This window comes from Solanum dulcamara, chromosome 11 (assembly GCF_947179165.1).
Source record: "Solanum dulcamara chromosome 11, daSolDulc1.2, whole genome shotgun sequence".
NCBI classification, from domain to species: domain Eukaryota; kingdom Viridiplantae; phylum Streptophyta; class Magnoliopsida; order Solanales; family Solanaceae; genus Solanum; species Solanum dulcamara.
Window position 1 is genome coordinate 52,812,419 of NC_077247.1, and position 14,529 is coordinate 52,826,947.

At 32.7% G+C, this 14,529-nt stretch overlaps 1 protein-coding gene across 1 annotated transcript; it reads left to right on the top strand.

Moving 5' to 3' along the window:
* The first annotated feature begins 8,400 nt into the window (after positions 1-8,400).
* On the top strand, positions 8,401-13,705 carry LOC129874941 (F-box protein At4g35930-like). Its single transcript, XM_055950335.1, has 5 exons — positions 8,401-8,727; positions 9,675-10,177; positions 12,793-12,867; positions 12,957-13,066; positions 13,150-13,705. Exons 2-5 carry the CDS (start codon positions 9,809-9,811, stop codon positions 13,409-13,411), a joined length of 816 nt encoding a protein of 271 aa, XP_055806310.1. The 5' UTR covers positions 8,401-8,727; positions 9,675-9,808; the 3' UTR covers positions 13,412-13,705.
* Positions 13,706-14,529: the final 824 nt, after the last annotated feature.

Below are 14,529 nucleotides of genomic sequence, written 5' to 3' on the forward strand. Positions count from 1 at the left end.
AAACACATAAAGATATACTCTATTTAATAATTTATTTATTTTATGATCCATAAAGGTATACTTTATTTTAAAAATAATTTATTTTATCATCGTTTTAAAATATAGCAAAGTTTTTTTATACTTTTTTAAATTCTGTGTCTAGATAATGTTAATCTACATTACAAAAAAATGAGACAGATGGAGTAACAGTTAATCAATTATACAAATAAAAATATTTATGCTGGCTGTAGTATGATTTTTTTACTATGATTTACAGTACTGGGGTATATAAGTACAGTAACATAGATGAGGAGAGAATATTTGAGTATAGCAGTATTAATTTATTGTTTCCACGTTGGTAAAGAGGACCGTAAGACAGCTGGTCTGTAGTAAATATTTCGATAGTCTCCCCAACCATCCAAATTGATTAAAGGCTCAGTTTCCTTCCCCTCCACCTTTTAGCCTTTTGAATCTTCCAGCATTTGCTTCAAATAGAAATTTGGAACTCAAAATGTGCCTTCATGAGGCATTTTATGTAAGTGTTTAATTCTTTTATTTTTGTCAAATTGAAGGAAAATATTTTATTTATAAACTCAAAATTTCTTAAATCTTACTTTAAGATCTCTTTTGATCTTTCTATTCTGTATTTTCTATATTTTTCTATGTATTGAAAATAATAGAGCAACATCCTAATTTATAATAGTAAGAAATCAAATTAATCTAAGACTATAAAACTTATTCTTATATAAATTAAGACAAAAAAATTCTAACTAGACATTAATTAAATAAATATCAAAAATAACAAATCCTAAACAACTTACGATTCTTATTCCAACTTTGAATTATCATTCCAACATTCTCCTGTAGTTCAAAGTTGTATATTCTTGTCATTGTTGTTGTATTAGAAACACTTCTCTTCAATCTTCAATTTCATTCTTGTCGTTGTTGTTGGATAGAAGACTTCTCTTCAATCTCCATTTTTTTTCTTGGTTGTATTGAAGCACTTTCTCTCCAACTTTCAGTGATGCAAAACATATATGTTGCCATGCAGGTACAACCTGCCCCGATCCATAGGATCAGTCTATCCGGTCCGAAGTCACGATCCACCCGACCCTTAGGCTCGGTCTACCTGGCCGCTAGGCTCGGTCTAGTATTAAAGCACGTCTCCAATTTTCGTTGATGTCTTCCCACCAACTCTTTTATTTTTTTTACTTTCTCCGACTTTTAATTAGAGAAAAGTTTTTTCCTCTTGTACCATGTTTGCTTGCACTTCTTTAACTCCGCAATATTTTTGTAAGTTCTTCACCCTAGCATGGTGTTTTCATGCATATATCATTTGTTCGGCGTTTGCCATCTTGATCATTGGCTAGACGAACGACATATATGGGCTATAGCTGCCCGCCGGCAGCGAAAACTCTTTAATTCTCTACCAGAATCGTAAAAGCTATGATACCAATTTGAAGAAAAATATTTTATTTATAAACTCAAAATCTCTTTAATCTTACTTCAAGATCTCTCTTGGTTTTTCTATTCTGTATTTTCTATATTTTTTGTGTATTTTTGTGTATTGAAAATAATACAGCAAAATTCCTATTTATAATAGTAAGAAATCAAATTAAACTAGGACTATAAAATTTATTCTTATATAAATTTGGACAAAAAAATTCTAATTAAATATTAATTAAATAAATATCAAAAATAACAAATCTTAAACAACTTAGGATTTCTACTCCAACACAAGTTATTTTTTATATAAGGTGAACAGAAATCATATCAGGAGAGATGGAAAAAAGGCATTTGCGTCATTTGGGCAAGCAACTTAAAACATGAAGGAAACTGTTCCAGACTTCCAGTTAGGAACATTCATTTATTTGACTTCCTTACATGTATACATAATGTTGTAAATTCTCTTATAAAAATTCTGATTTCAATACTTCTGGTTAATATGAGTAATTTACAAATTACAGTTGTCAAAATGGGACCATTAACGGATATCCTTTGGAACAAGGGGTACATGCGTCCCTAGGACACGTTCCCATTACTTTAGTGCTTGGTTGTTTTCATCAATTTCTCACTCCTTAATTTCCTTAATTATTCAATTTTTGTTCTTTTATCCTATTTGAATGCGAAGAAAAAACTATATAAGCCATATAATCCCAATCCGCTGCACTAAAGAATCTTTTTTCTAATGTGCATACAATTTTAAATATATATAGAAAAATCAACATAAAAATCTCGTGAAAATATTCACTCTGACAGATTTAGATAATTAACTTTCACTCTGACAGTATACTTTATAGTTGTAGAGCTATATTATTTGGAAAAAAGTAGGCTATTTACTGCATATTATACACTTTCTATCTATTATTGGTGATTAATAAGATCTCATTATTCGCTACATTTATTCTTAATAATGAGAACATTCTCATTATAAATTTAAGGAAGAAGAAAAAATAAAAATAAATCTGATATCTGGCATAATTATAGGAGAACGTGTTTGTGAAAAATAAAATAAAATTACTCCTCGGTTAAATAGATGTGATAGGATACCTGACATAATTATAAATGACTCAAGCGCATCATATATATCCGATCCCTTTAACCTAATATATTAATATTATTTGTTTCATAATCTAGGTTGATTGTTAAAGTGATATAGCATTTCTTTATTAATAGATAATTAGCTTCGACGTACGTACGTATTGAGAAGGAATTAATCCATGATAGAGAAGTCTATAATGTTAATGTAGACTTGTATATAGTGCCTAAAATTTTAATCTAGTATGCAATGAGAAATAAGTGAAATATATAGGTGGTCCAGTTTGTCCAATGCCACAAATGTTAAGAATTTAACAGACTTTTATGTATTCCAGACTTTATCATGTTATTTGGAACGCTTCCACCATATTAAAATTCACAATAAACTCATGCATGATTTAATGGGAAATTAAGGAATTAACTTATAGCAAAAATTAATACTCTGTCACTAGCTAATTGAATACAACTTAGTTACTAATTAATTAATGATGATTGTTTACCGTTGCAGAATGTTAGGTATTGAGGATATATGTCATTTCCAACGCCAAACTTGATTGTGATAAATGCTGATGATCATCTAAATTTGGACTATGTTTAAGAAGATGATTGGTCATCTTTTTTATCTAACATGACAAGTCTCCTAGAATATATCACTAGAAAAAAAGGAAAAATAGTTATTTTGTTCAATAATTGATCATGAAAATAGAAAAGCCCGTTAGAAATGTTCAATAAAAAAAAAAAATTCACCTTCTTTAGTGGTTGCTCGAGAAAGGTTCTAATTTGGTTACTATTTTTGCAATTTGCAGCATAGAAAATGTGCCGACAGAGAGGTAATTGACACTTTGACAGATGCAACAGGATTCCTTGCTTTAGTTATAGTGGATAGGAAGAAAGAAAGGAAATATATCTATCAACTAAAAGTTTCGAATTTGAATATTCGAAAGAAAAAAAAAATCTGATAGAAACCGCTTTCTTCTTTAATAGCTCTTATTTCAAGTGAATCTAAATCAGCCAAGATATGGATATCAAACGCTGAAGGGAGAAGTACCATCATTAGCAGGTACCAGCCTTAGAGCATATTTGGAATAATTTATTTTAGATGTTTTTAAGCTTAAATTATTTTTAAGCATTTTGTGTTTGAGCACTAGTTTTAAAGTCAAAATTTTAAAAATGTGTTTTAAGTTAATCCAAATAGGTTCTCTGAGCTTATTTGGATTGACTTATAGGTCAAAAGTCATAAATTAGAAAGATTTTTTATTTTATTTTATAATTTTAGGTTAAAATCAAGTGTTTATAAACCCTTTATAAATTTACCTAAATACTTCAGAAATGATTAAAAACTATTTTGCCTAACCAATTCGCGCTTAATTCGCTCAATAAACTGTTATTTTCTTCTAGATGCTTCAAATGGGACTTGTGACCAAACTTAGGTAGCTTATCCGCAAATCTATCATGCGAGGATGGTCTTTCTAAACAATTGCTAAAGCGCTATATGATAATACTTCAATAACTTTGCTTATTTATTTATTTGTTGGGTCAAGGAATAATAGATGGGAAAATAAAAAAAGAAAGGAAAATGCTCAGATATACAACCCATCGTTCTATATATTCTCGAGCAAACGAACAAAATGAACAACAAAATACAAGGATTGATTAGTCTTATTTTATGTTTTTGGCTTTTATATTGGGAATACAGTCTGAAAAGCTGTACCATAGTGCCTATATATGTTTAGTTTTTTAAACCTACGAAAGGATGGCTTTTTCTGCTGGCTGTTTTATACTCCAAGTACTTTAAAACCTTTTTTCTAATTTTTAAGAGACTTAAGAAAGGGGACTCTTTCAGGTAGTGGAATATCACGGGTGCGATTCCACAAATGTCGTAACTCATATAGTGGAATTAACGTAACCAAAGTTGCACGCCTTTATATATATTCTGTTTGCAGCTCAACAATCATTGTCTTATTCTACTCTTCCACTATAGTATTAATTAAAATTATTCAGTCGCCTATATTTTTTTTTTAAAACTCAGAATATTTCACAACTACTATAATTTTTGTCCTTTGAATGAACATTTTGTACGCGCTAGATAAATTTTTTACTGTGTAATAGACTAATAGTCTACAAATCACACAGAAGGTGTAAATTGCATTAGGCAAGTCCTCTATGCGGTAGGCTCAATGTCTCAAAAGGCATTGAAAATGGATCGATTATTTTTTGTTTTGTGATTTTTGAATTTATTTTATTTTTTGGAAAAATTAAAGAAGACTAATTCGATGTATGTTAATAACAAATGATTCCAAATTGTATCTTTTCATCAAATTTCCAATTCACATAGAATTGTCAAAACGTAGTCCAAACTCGCCTTCGTTTGGTGATAAATTTAATTTTCTCCCGTAAGTAAAAAATTAGTCATTGAGGTGAAGATTGTCAGGTAAGAAAATCCAGCAAATATATACCCCACTGGTGTGGGATTCAATACTCCCTCCACACGCATATAAACTCCCATTTGAATGGTAGACATCAAAAGTGTGTATAATATAAGTCCTGGACCTAATATCAGGTAAGTAATGAGTTAAATTAAGTTAGACTTTCGTAAGCGTTTGACACAAGTAGTTTTTGGAAAAAAATTGATTTTTTTTTGGGAATTAGTGTTTGTCCATATTATTATTCATTAATTGGCAAATATATTTAGCAAAAATTTCAAGTTCCCAAGTTTAAAAAAAAAAATATAACTTGGGAATTTGGAAAGTTTTAAAATTTTTAAAATTATTTCAAACATTTATATATTATTTATAAAACACCCATCATTTATTAATTCTAACTAAATATTTATCTACTAACTTATTCTATCACTTCGTCTTCTCAGTCATCTGATCTAGAAATGAAAGTTTGTCGGGAAGAGATTGTTCGTATAATGTGGGAAGATTTTATAAAATAATAGTTTGTTATTATCTCTCCCGAAAAAAAATAGTTTGACTAACAAGATTGGGAAAAAGAACAATTTGTTTTTAATTCGATTAATGTATTGCTCTTGCCCATATTGTTATTTTGTTGTTGTTGATTGTTATTAATTATGTTATAATTTTTTTTAACGGAACATGTTCACATAAAATGATAACACAAACTTATGGATATTTTAAATAATTTTTAGAACTTACAGATACAAAATAATATTTTTTAAAACTTCACCAAAGCTTGAAAAATTTTGTGGTCAAACGCATGGTGAAATTTCACCAAAACTTCACCTAAAAATAACTTGCCGATAATATTTGAAAACTTAAGGCCAAACGCAAAAATAATTTATAAAGATGCTCTTTCTAAAAGGCTATATATCATTCCGCTAATTTTTCATTGATTCCATTAAGTATGAAGCAATGAATGTTGTCTTTGTTTGGTAAATATATAATTCACTTTCTTTAGGCGTGATTGTGATAGAACCAATCATATCAAGCATGGTAATGAAACAAAAATTTCCAGATCATGATTCCATTTGGGATCATTCCTTCGTACACAGTGGACCCTTAGTGCTCCAATTTTTTCGTCACTAATTGCCTTATTAACCCAACCTTTTAATTAGGGTAGTGAACAACTTTTTGAAGTAGTATCCACGACAAATTATACAGAGCCTACATATTTTCTTTTTGAAATAATTGAACAATATAGTATATGGTAAGGAAGTTGGTCTAGGAGGAAAATAAAACCGCAAAGTTTTGTCGGTTGTCCCTTTTTGAATAGTTGTTTAGTAATTTCTTTATATTATTATTTATCTTGCAACTTATGACCTTTTAGATTATTGTTTAAAGTCTTGTCTGAAAATCTTAGAAACAATGCTAGGTCATGTTTTTAATATGTTGTAGGCCTAGATGACAATCTAATTAATGTTTTATCAGTTCCAAGGACTATATTGCACAACTTTTAAAAATAAAATTTAAGTAGTGACCTTAAAAGGGATATTTTAGTAATTAGACCTATAAAACTCCTAGTAGACGTGTAACGACGGTCTAACAAAGCTCTAATAACTGATTGTTGAGCCCATTTAGTTATACTGACTTGAACAGATTCTTGGAAAAATCGGACTGTTTATTTCTGGATCTTGGAATGTTTATGGGCCTCTATTGGGCCTTTTGAGCAAGATTGGGCTTTTTTCCAGATGGACTTGGCCAGCTTCCATCACTGCTGTGAACTAGATTCTATAACTATTCCTTCCTTTAGGGTAATCTTTGCGGATGCAAGCTTGCCCCCTATGTTGGAAAGTTGGGAGAAGAGTGCATTTCAATCATGAAAGATTCAATCCAGCCACAGGTTTCATTTGGTATGGAGCATGATAAAGACAAAGTTATTCTATGAATTGATGCATTTCAATTATATTTTATTTATTCTTTTGGAAAAAAATACATTATATATTTAAATACACATAATTAAATGCATCTGTTTAGCATATATCTGAGATACATGTGTCTGGATGAACTAGATACATACATATGGGGCTGTGGCGGAGCCAGAATTTTTATCAAGCGTGTTCGAGAATAATCTTTTTTGATAAATGAGTTGAATTTTATTTGTTTAACCTAGTGCTTGTACCATGAACAATCCTAACATTTGTTACTATCAAATATAAATAATCGAGTTTTTTTCTTCTTCTTTTTTTCTGATGCATTAATTTTATATAATTAAAAATATATAAATTATTGTGTATAAAGTGAAATATGTACAATCCCAACATTTGTTACTATCAAATATAAATAATCAAGTTTTTTTTTCTTCTTTTTTTCTGATGCATTAATTTTATATAATTAAAAATATATGAATTATTGTGTATAAAGTGAAATATTGATTGAACAAATGTGTCTAGTTTTATACGAAACACAAATCACACCATCAAAGAACTTTTTTTCTTTTAAAAAAGAAGAGAAAAGAAGAAGATAATACACATGTATCAATTTTAGCTTTGGATTTAAAGTTGTTTATATATATATATGCGCACAAATTTTTAATGTAAAATATTAGCGATTTGTTTTTTTCACTCTTCGAAATTGCATTATATGTTAGATAAAATTAGAAATACATAATATCTATGATTAAAATAATTTATTCATATATGTTTCTCTATACTATTAAAATTGTAATATTAAGAATTTAAACTTGAGGAGCATTTAAAAATTTCAGGTAAGTTAAAATTAATAAATAAATTTTTTTGATGCAAGAATGATGGAGTGTACAAATGTAAGGTTGTGACATGCTCTTCAAATAAAACAAAAAATATTGTGCGTTCAGCCATGGTAGCCAGTACTCCTAAGACCATAAAAGCAATGTTGCATGAAAAGAAGATTTAAGGTTCGAACCCGGAAACTGTTGGATTTAAAATGAATAATCTTAACCATTGCACCAAATGAAAGGAAAAGATTATATCAAGGGTGTTTGACATTAATTATATATTTGTTAAAACCAAAATTTGACCATACATGATGGCGAAGGGTGTTCAACTAACCAACTGGCTGTAGCGCCGCCCCTGAACTGGGAACTAGTAAATGGTAGGAACTGTGATATCGAAAACTCATGGAGAGATAAGTAATTAGCCACTTCAACTAGTGAGATTTGTGTTGTTTCCTAAGATTATTATCATAGCCCTTCGTGAAATTAGTTATCTGATCATATATATGAGATAATTTATTCTATCACTATAATACAAATAGTGGATTAACTAATACCACTAATCAAGCACAAATTAAATAATTATACATTTTGTCATGAGATTAGTATCATAACCCTTTACAAACTTTGTTATAATTTTATATTTTTTTCTTTTTCTACTCATAAAAGCTTTAAAAATATTATTTTCTTTTATTCTATTTGCTGAGTGGTCATTAACATATAATTTCCACGGAACTCAAAAAAATATGAAAAAGTACAACAAAATCTTAAGAAGTACAACGAAACTCCGCCATAAGCGGAGAAGCCCCAACATAGGATTCTAAATTGAGCCCAGAAAACACTTCCAATAGCAAGACAGCACGTGGAGCATTATGACACACTGACGAAATACCCGAGCCCAAGTGGATCCCACCGTGAAAAGCTTTTTGGCGGGTCATTCACAACAAATTCAAACAAAGCAGACTTTAGCAATCCCTAGGTCAAAAATCTTTCCCTCCAATCCATCAGTCGCTCCTTCGACATCTGCTAGGGCTAGGGTTTTTGCTTCTCTGTTTTCAGGTTCGTAATTTCTTACTCTTCCTTTTTGTTTTGTTTGATGTGTGTGTTTGTTGAATTTTGGGGTTTAGCTGTTTATTTTTGATTGTTTATATGTAGTTAAGTCGTATCAAGTTAATTAGCGAGGAATTCGTGCCTAGTCTTTGTAAGAATTCATCAGCCAGTTATCTGAAAAGCATCAAATTTCTTGTAGTTTCATAATTTGTTGCTTCATGTGAATTTAGGTTGCATTTGGTACTTTGTAAAGTTATTTTCTCTATCAGTTTCACGTTTGACTTGTTATGAAATAAGGCAACATATGGTAGTTGTACGAGGCGTGTGTTATGGTATAAGAATAGCTCTTGGTGGTACTTTTGAATGTCTGAATGCAACAACTTACCCAGTGTAATACCACAAAGTAGTTATGAGAAGGGTAGAGTGTACGCAGAACTCACTCTAACTCAGAGTTAGATAGGTTGTTTTTGATTGACCCTCAGCTTAAGAAAAAAAACAGTCCAGAAAATTAAGCAATGGAAGTATAAGAAATAATAAATAGTAATAAAAACAACAGATGGTAGTAGAACAATACTACAACAAACTTATATGAAAGTAGAAGTACAAGAAACAACAGATAGTAGCAAAAATCAAAGGACAAGAAACTACACAAGTAATAATACGACTACTAGTATGGATGGACAACAAGACAATGCACTCCTAATAAGGACGGTTTGAGGTATTTTTAACGAGAAATGACTTCTTACAGTATATAATAGAAGTCAGTTTACCCTTTTGTTAATAGTGAACTGTATTTTCCTAGTAAAAAACATTTTAAACTATTCAAATTTCAAGGGCAATGAAGCATTGTAAATTTATTTCTTGTGGCAACAATTTTTTATACCAAATAGCTCTGAAAGTAGGAATGTTTTCCTGTGTTGATAAGTCATTTCCTTTTGTCCTTTTCATTTTTTCAGGTTAACATGGAAAGAAATCTGGGTCAAATGTAATCTTAAATTGGATACATTAGAGCGGGAGTTAAGTGAACCTTGAGGGTAAAGGAGATCCCTGAACCTAATTTCCTGCCAAGTATAGAAAACAGAATAGTATTATGGGGAAAGTATCTCCTAAAGATGGACAATCCAACACTTCGAAACAGAAAAGGCGGTCGAAGAGTACAAAGAGCAAGTATCTGAGACCAGGTGCTCTTGCACAACTTCGGAACACCAAGGTTTCCGCTGATAAATGTTGTACTGATCTTTGGAAGGTAAGAGTGGTTTTAACGAATACAGATGATGCTAATAAGGAAGTTCTGTTTCCAAATGATGTTAATGATGAGAGTCCCATATTTCTATCTCCCATGAGATATGGGGACATGGATTTAGCCAAGCAGAATTATTTGCAAATGACACCAAAGACACCCGGAGCTGCAGAAGGCATGTTGGAGTCGAGGCTTGAGTCACTTCCGTTGGATTTGTTGGTATTGAATGCGCTCTTCCTTTTTCTTCAACCCAATCATCTAGTTTCAAACTTTGTTTATTATATCCTTGTGAACATTAGTTTTCTTGGTTTGCAATCTGTTAATGTAGATGTTAATAAGAGTCTAGTTTCACTTTAGGTTGAGAATAGGAAAAAATATTGGCAATCTTTGGAAACACAAGAGGGGGCTGGATGTGCTAATAATTGGTCGATTTTTAAAGTGTTACTGTTGAATCAAATTGAATTCGTTTGATTGTATTCAGTATTTGCTTAGAAAGATTAGTATGTATGGGTTTGAACAAGTTTAACAGTGTGCAACAAAATGTGGAAAGTAAAATTGACATGTGATATTTTATAGTGGTTCAGCAAGCCATTATCCAGTTCTCTTTAGATACAAGGGAGTTAATACTTGAGTTCCTTTGATAATGAGTTTCATACAATTTCTAGTGTTTTTCAAACACTCACCACCGACTTTTGGTGGTTGGTTTTCACTTTCTGATCAACTACGAAATTGGATGTTGGTTTTCACACTTGCACACCAACAATGAGATCCCACATGACTCAATTTTTTCAACTCACTCTCTACAATAGAAGGTCTCTGTCTCCTCTTGTACAAAAAAGGATTACCTTTTTTAGATGTTCTTCAAAAAGCTGTCTTTTTTGTGTGCCTCTCGGTTGCCTTTATGGCAATTCTCTTGAACTTTGAAGCTCAGTGTTTATCTGCAATTAATCATGGGGCGTGATTCAAGGAACAACTGTTTCTGGGATTAGAACTATTTCAGACGTTTCCTTGCCTCCTTGCAGAATCCTCGAACTTCCTTCAACAATTCTGAGACGTGAGCCCTTAGTCTTAAGGAATTTCCTTGATTGCAAATCTTCAAAGTGATATCTTCCCTTTGCAATTTGCATGCATAGATTCTGACTCACCGATTGTGCCCTTATTTGTGTGCTTTTTCCAGCATCTTTCCCTTCCCTATTGATTTTCTAAACCTTCCATAATCTTTTGTTTCATGCCAATCAAGAAATTATTTCACCAGTGCAAGAAAATTCTTGTCAATTATATAATCCTTAGTTCAAATAAATATGTTGTATGTCAACTATTGTCATCATTAAAATCTCAGTACCTTTGTCAATTTTTCAGTTGCTTGTTGACATTTTTAAACTGAAAATGATTCTATTCTGATCTGATTAATTTGATGTAAACACCTTCATGGATGGAAGCTCCTAGCTGTCTCATTCCATTACAACACATCAGTTGCATATCTGTTTTTAATTTCTCTATTAGCATGCTTAATTTCATCAGTTCACATTTTGAAGCAATTTGTGAATGTTACTGCCTCCCCATGCATAGGTCTTTTGGTTTCTTTTCCTCACTCTCTCCACCTAACTTTTAAGGGCAAGTTCTACATAGTGGTGGTTAGACCAGCTATGTTATATGGGGCGGAGTGTTGGCCAGTTAAGGTCTCACACGTGCAAAAGATGAAAGTTATCGAGATGAGAATGTTGAGATGGATGTGTGGGCATACCAGGAGCGACAGAATTAGAAATGAGGCTATTCGAGACAAGGTAGGAGTGGCACCGGTGGAAGACAAGATGCGTGAAACGCGACTGAGATGGTTTGGGTATGTGAAGAGGAGAGTCCCAGAGGCACCAGTGTGGAGATGTGAGAGGTTGGCCATGGATGGTTTCAGAAGAGGTAGGGGTAGGCCGAAGAAATATTGGGGAGAGGTGATCAGACAGGACATGACGCATTTACGATTTACCGAGGACATGACCTTAGATAGGAGGGTGTGGAGGACACATATCAGGGTAGAAGGCTAGTACATAGTGGCATTATTCCCCCTTATCCGTAGGCGTATTAACGCACTATGATTTCTTGTACTCTGATTTATGTTATTTATGTTATGTATGTTATGTTATCTTATGTTATTTATGGTATTTATGCTATTATTTGACGATATCTACTGTTTTTTGGTGCTTTGATTATACTATTGTTTGGAACTCTTCCGTTATCTACTTTCCTACTTTTAATATTCTCGTCTGACCTTTTTTCCTATGCTTCTATTGAGCCGAGGGTCTTTCGGAAACAACCGTCCTACATTGGTAGGAGTCAGGTCTGCGTACACTTTACCCTCCGCAGACCCCACGATGTGGGATTTCACTTGGTTGTTGTTGTTGTACTCTCTCCACCTAACTTATTAGCATCACCCGGTACCTGGCTACTTAATCAAATATTAATGTTGCAGAAAACTTGAATTCTCGAAAAAATGATAGCAAAAAACTGTAAGAGAAATAGGCTGAAAGGATGAGCAGATAAGCTGAAATAGCTATTTGGCGAATGGTATGACCTATACTACAAGGACTAGAGGAGTATTGTGTAACGACAGTTGGTGTGTTACTTATTGTTCATTTGTTTTTTCTGAAATGGAGAAGAATAATCTAAACTAACCCTTATGTCACCGAGGATAGAATTCAATTCCTGTTGTTTATTGCCCACATGAGTTGTCTTTTTGCGGTGATTTAGGAAATTTAGTTGTTTAAAGAATTATTTTTGTTTTAGGTCATATAATTGTCTGGGTTGTTTTGCTAATAGTTTTTATATATATTTTACTTTAGGTTAACATACTTTGCCACTTGCAACATGATCAGCTTAAAGCAGTTTTCCATGTCTCTCAAAAGATCAGGAAGGCAGTGAGTCATTCTCTCTCTCTCTCTCCATTTTTCGTCTTTTTAGCCACATAAGATGCTGTGATGTCTAATTGTTGGTGCAAATGGAACAGGTAATTTTGGCAAGACAATTCCATTTCAATTATACTACTCCAGATAGAAGGCGACAAGATATGTTAGGAACCATGACTCCTCACCCCACTGATCAGCATCCTTTTGCAAGGTAATACTATGATCTTGCAACCACCCTTTAGCTGGCTAAGTGATTTATATGTGTTAAATTGTAATATAGCTGTCACTTTGCAGCAAAGGGGATGGGAAAGGTGCATGGGATCACACCCCTCTTACTCCTCAGGCTCCTAAGCATGGTCCCAAGCCCCCATCTCGACTCAAGTTTATAGAGATGGAGCAAGTTGCAGCTGTTCTTTTCCAGGAATCTGCTTTTCCTTCAAGGCGTTTGGTGCCATCTGTTATACCAAAACCCCTTTGTAAGTCCTTGGGTTCTAATAGAGTCCTATTTTACGAGGATGAATTATGCCAGGCTGTTTCTCAGAATAAACTTCGTTAGCTTCTGTTTTAGTTTCTCATCTCCTAATGTGTATAGTAGGAATCTTGGTAGTAATACAGCCATGACGGAGTTTTGTAATATTATCAAGCTGTTCGTTGGAAGTTGTGGTGTTTGAAGATTGCAATAGGTTATACAGGTTTGCTGGTTGTGATGCGAATAATACATTGATATTGGTCGTGTATACTTCCATATAGTTTCCTTGTATTAGGTGTTGGAGTGGCAATGATTGTTGCTATTATCTGTAGCAGTGAAGTGAAAGGAATATATGCAATGTTTTAGAGCAGTTGATTGTGAGGATGATGCTCATACTTTTTACAACACAGTTTTATATCAAGATCTCCACATTGAAGAATTAGCAACTTCATAGTTGCTCAAGAAATACCTTATAGCACATTTTATTTTTAATATCCAACAAGGAGTGTTGGCATGTATACTGTATGCAATGATAATTGCATACCATTCGGGGTGTTGAAGAGAGAACACAAATTAATTGAAGCCTTTTGCACTTCGTAGCCCTATTGTATCCCAACATCTTTCGACCTTTACATTAACCTTTGCCCTATAATATATCATTTCTTTGTATAATCAGAGAAAATCTCACTTTTTTAACAGGCAAACTAGGAAGCAACGATTAAGAGAACAAATAAAATTGGGTTGTAAGGGAGGCTTCGTTCTCAAAGCCACAACTCTAGTGAAAATAAAGATAGCTCTCCTGTAAAGGATCTGTCTATCACATAAGCTTAGTGCCTTTGAATGGTATCAACAAATAACCATTCTGCTTTTTTATTTAGCATTAGTTGCCAAATTCATTCAATAACATCCTTGGGATAAAGCAAGTCCTTTATTTTCATTTGAGAAATAGGCAGCCACTCTCTCTTACTTCCTTTCATTTATTAGATAGGCGGTGTAAAGGATCCTGCTCGATAGAGACTCTTCACCGACTCAATTGGAATGAGTCTCACCCTCACGTATCTCTTTACTCAGACTCGGAGCTATTCTCCGGCGCTGTGTCTTCTTTCTCCTTTTACTCTGGGAAAGAAGCCATAAGCCGAATAGAATTAAGGACTAGCTTGCTCTATTTAATTCAGGACTTATTGTTGCTGTCCTTAGCTCATCAA